The following is a 3520-nucleotide window of genomic DNA, read 5'->3' as shown; positions in this document are numbered from 1 at the left end:
TAGAACTCATTCATAACAGGTGATTATATCCCTTGAATCCATAATTCAATTCAAGGCGAGTTAGAAGCAAGTTAAAGAGAAGTTAGCGTCAAGTCAAGCAAGTTTCCAAAGTTGTTCGAGAGTCTTTATTGAACGTTTTTACTTCATTCTAAGGCTCAAGTTGCAAGTTAAGTAAAGAGTTTAAAGTTGAGTTCATTTCTCAAAGTTATTAGGGAACTATGTATTCCCAAAGAACTCTTGCAAATTTTGGAAGAGATGTGGTTGTTGATCTGTTGAATTTTCTCTGATTCAATCCTACATAAATAAATAAGAAGATTGATTGTAGACAATGTGAGGAAGTCAAGTATTAGTAAGTAATTTATATTTTTAATGTTCAGGAGCGTATTGAATAGGAAACATTATAGTTTAGGGTAATAGAAACATATTGTTAATTTTTTTCATTAAATTGCACTTGTGTGTTTTCAACTCACCCGTCCCCGGATATCATATCATTTTAGATTCGCGGCAGCAGTTAGGGCAGTTCTCCATCCTTGCACCTTCTGCATCCCCTCAACATCATCTTTATACCTCGATTCGTGTTTGGCAAATGCTTCTACAAAGCTCTCACTTTGGTATCGAACATGTGATGGATCCACATCGTAGAAGATCAGGATAACTGTTTGTCCATTTTCTTCCTCCTTGAATTCCATGATAGTTACTAATTCATTCAAGAACCACCTCGATGTAGCATAATTCTTTGAGAAAACGACGAGTGCAACTTGAGACTCTTTGATAGCTTTTAAGAGTTCTTCTGGGATGGAATCGCCTTGCTCTAGCCTTTTATCATCTTGAAAGGTGAATATTCCCCTGTTTTTCAAACCTTCGTACAAGTGACCCGTAAATGTTTTACGGGTATCTTCACCTCTAAAACTTAGAAAGACATTGTATTTCCATCGAGGACAGTATTGTAAAGTACTTGCAGAAGAAAAAGAAGAAGAGGATGCCATGGATTCGGTTAATTGTCTAACAAGAAAAAATAAAGTGTCCGGAGGAGTCCAATTGATGAACAAAATTATATAGAGGAAAAAAGAAATAAACAAGTACCAATTCAAGCATGAAAGCTTCTACTAATAGGAAAATTTATGGTTATGGACCACTATCCATCTGCACAAAGAAAAATTGGACCATATATTACTATTAATTATGAGTAAACAACACAAATCTCATTAGTTTTGGGGTCTTATAACTATGTGTATTTATTTTAATTTTCAAAATTACCTTCTGTACCACATTACTCATGGGGTCAAATAAGGTGTAATTTATTCTAGATACAGTGTAGTCAAGTGTGATTCACATGTATTTGAGATATACCGATGCTTTCACTCGCCTCTCTTCTATGTATCTGTATTTCAAAATGTATAAGGAATCAAATATATATGTATCTGCTTGTGCTTTTAGTAGTCCATATTATTACTTTTTGAATATTACACAATCCATGTAGTAAGGCATGTGTGGAGCCACGCCTAGTAAAGCACATGCATGGGCTCCCACGCCTTAATTCCCTGCATTTATATTTGATTGTGAATGGAGTTGACGAATTCCAACATAAATTGAGAAAAGGTCACCCAACATATATTGTACGTATTTCAATTTAACATTTCGACAAAAGTGCATACTCTTTAATATTTCTTATGTTCCTTTTTATTTGTCACCGTTTCTTTAAAAAGTCTAACAATATGAACTTTGATTAACATTCTAAAATGTATTTTTTCATCGTATTGTTATGTAAAAAGTTACAATTTAGATTACATTTTATATATATTTTGAATATCTAAATTTTTATTTTAAAACATCTAAATATAATATAATTTAGCTTTGAAAATTAATCAAATTCATTCTCAAAAAGCTGAGCATAACAACTAAAAAGGAACGAGTAAGGAGTGATAAATGTTGGTAGTTATTTAGTTCTTTCTCATTTATGGTAATGGACCCACTATCCATCTTCACAAAGAAAAGTTGGACCATATTACTATTATGAGCAAACAACACAAATCTCATGACTAGTTTAGGGCTAATTACATGTTTTTATTTTAAATTTGAAAGTACCTTTTTTACCATATTTACTTCGCCAGATAAGATACATTGACTCTCTTTTTCACTCTCTCTATGTATTTGTATTTTAGAATGTATATGGTGTGTGTATATACATATATAGTATCAAAAAATACATGTTGACTCTCTCGCTCGCCTCTCTCCCTATATATCTGTTAGCATTTATGATAAAATGTTTGTGTTTAGATAGTTTTCTTACTATTGTTGATGGATTGGTATCTTCCATCACAACGAATGGATAAAGTCAAGTTGTGTTGTCGGTGACAAAGAAATTACCCTTCTTTTTTCTTTGCACCTTTCATCCACTTGTATAGTGGTCCATTGTGTGCATATTATTACACTGGAGTTTTTAAAGTCTAGTCTTCATACTTTGTCGGTTACAAAGAAATTGCTTGAAAATAATCTTACAATTTCAAATAAACAAGGTCCACAATTTGTTAGGTAAAGTTTCATATTACATTGGAGTTTTGAAATCTAGTTTTCATACTTTGTCGATCGGTCACAAAGAAATTACTAAGATATAACCTCACATTACAATTTCAAATAAACAAGGCCCACAATTTGTTAGGTAAAAGGTCTAATTATGTGTATTTATTTTAATTTTTTAAATTACCTTTTGTATCACATTTACTTCGCCAGACAAATGCGGGTCAAATAAGGTGTAAATTAGTCTAGATACATTGTAGTCAAGTGTGATTTGCATGTATTTGAGATATACTGATGCTTTCGCTCGTCTCTCTCCTATCTCACTCGCTCACCTCTCTCCCCATGTATCTGTATTTCAAAATGTATAAGGAATCAACGATATATGTATCTAGTAATAAAAGATACATGTTGGCTCTCTCATTGTCTCTCTTCTCTCTCCTTTGTCTTTCTCCATATATATCTGTATTTCAGAATGTATTAATTGATATCAAAAGATAAATGTATCTAGTATCATTGACAAAGTCAAGTTGTGTTGTCGATGACAAAGAAATTACCCTTCTTTTTGCTTGTCCATATTATTATTTTTGAATATTACTCATCCATATAGTAAGGCATGTGTGGAGCCACGCCTAGTAAAGCACATGCATGGGCTCCCACGCCTTCCATGCATTTGTATTTGATTGTGAATTGAGTTGACGATGTTGACACCCAATTTTGGACCTCCACAATATATATTAATTATCGAGCTTCTTCAATTTCAAACGATTTTAAAATAATTAATTTTATAAAAGTAATAATAATATAGTTTGCAAGTTCTGTCTTATTTTATAATTTTTAGGTAATGTATGTGTTTTACATAATCATGTATATAATTATTATATTTTATGAATATTCAAAATTCGTCTCAAAAAGAGTTTGTTTTATATTCAATTAAACTAAATTGGTTTAAAGTATAAGTTATTTATTTTATTAGTTTAATTATGCTTATTTTATATTATTTTGT

At 31.5% G+C, this 3520-nt stretch overlaps 2 protein-coding genes and 1 long non-coding RNA gene across 4 annotated transcripts in view; all 3 read right to left on the bottom strand.

Annotated features, from left to right (window-relative positions):
- The window catches only part of LOC107058974 (uncharacterized), a 41203-nt gene that overhangs the window by 4941 nt on the left and 32742 nt on the right, over window positions 1-3520 (bottom strand). The gene's annotated exons all lie outside the window — the stretch shown is intronic.
- LOC102595873 (TMV resistance protein N-like) overlaps window positions 1-3520 on the bottom strand; it is a 39708-nt gene that overhangs the window by 17421 nt on the left and 18767 nt on the right. The window lies entirely within an intron of this gene.
- Window positions 220-1212, bottom strand: LOC102595535 (TMV resistance protein N-like). The gene is made up of 2 exons (XM_006367106.2): window positions 471-1212; window positions 220-294 (listed from the first exon to the last, which is right to left on the bottom strand). Exon 1 carries the CDS (start codon window positions 984-986, stop codon window positions 489-491), a length of 498 nt encoding a protein of 165 aa, XP_006367168.1. The 5' UTR covers window positions 987-1212; the 3' UTR covers window positions 220-294; window positions 471-488.

Source organism: Solanum tuberosum, unplaced genomic scaffold (assembly GCF_000226075.1).
Source record: "Solanum tuberosum cultivar DM 1-3 516 R44 unplaced genomic scaffold, SolTub_3.0 scf00734, whole genome shotgun sequence".
Lineage (NCBI taxonomy): Eukaryota > Viridiplantae > Streptophyta > Magnoliopsida > Solanales > Solanaceae > Solanum > Solanum tuberosum.
Note: the sequence above shows the minus strand (reverse complement) of the source record. Positions and strands in the feature narration are given on the sequence as shown.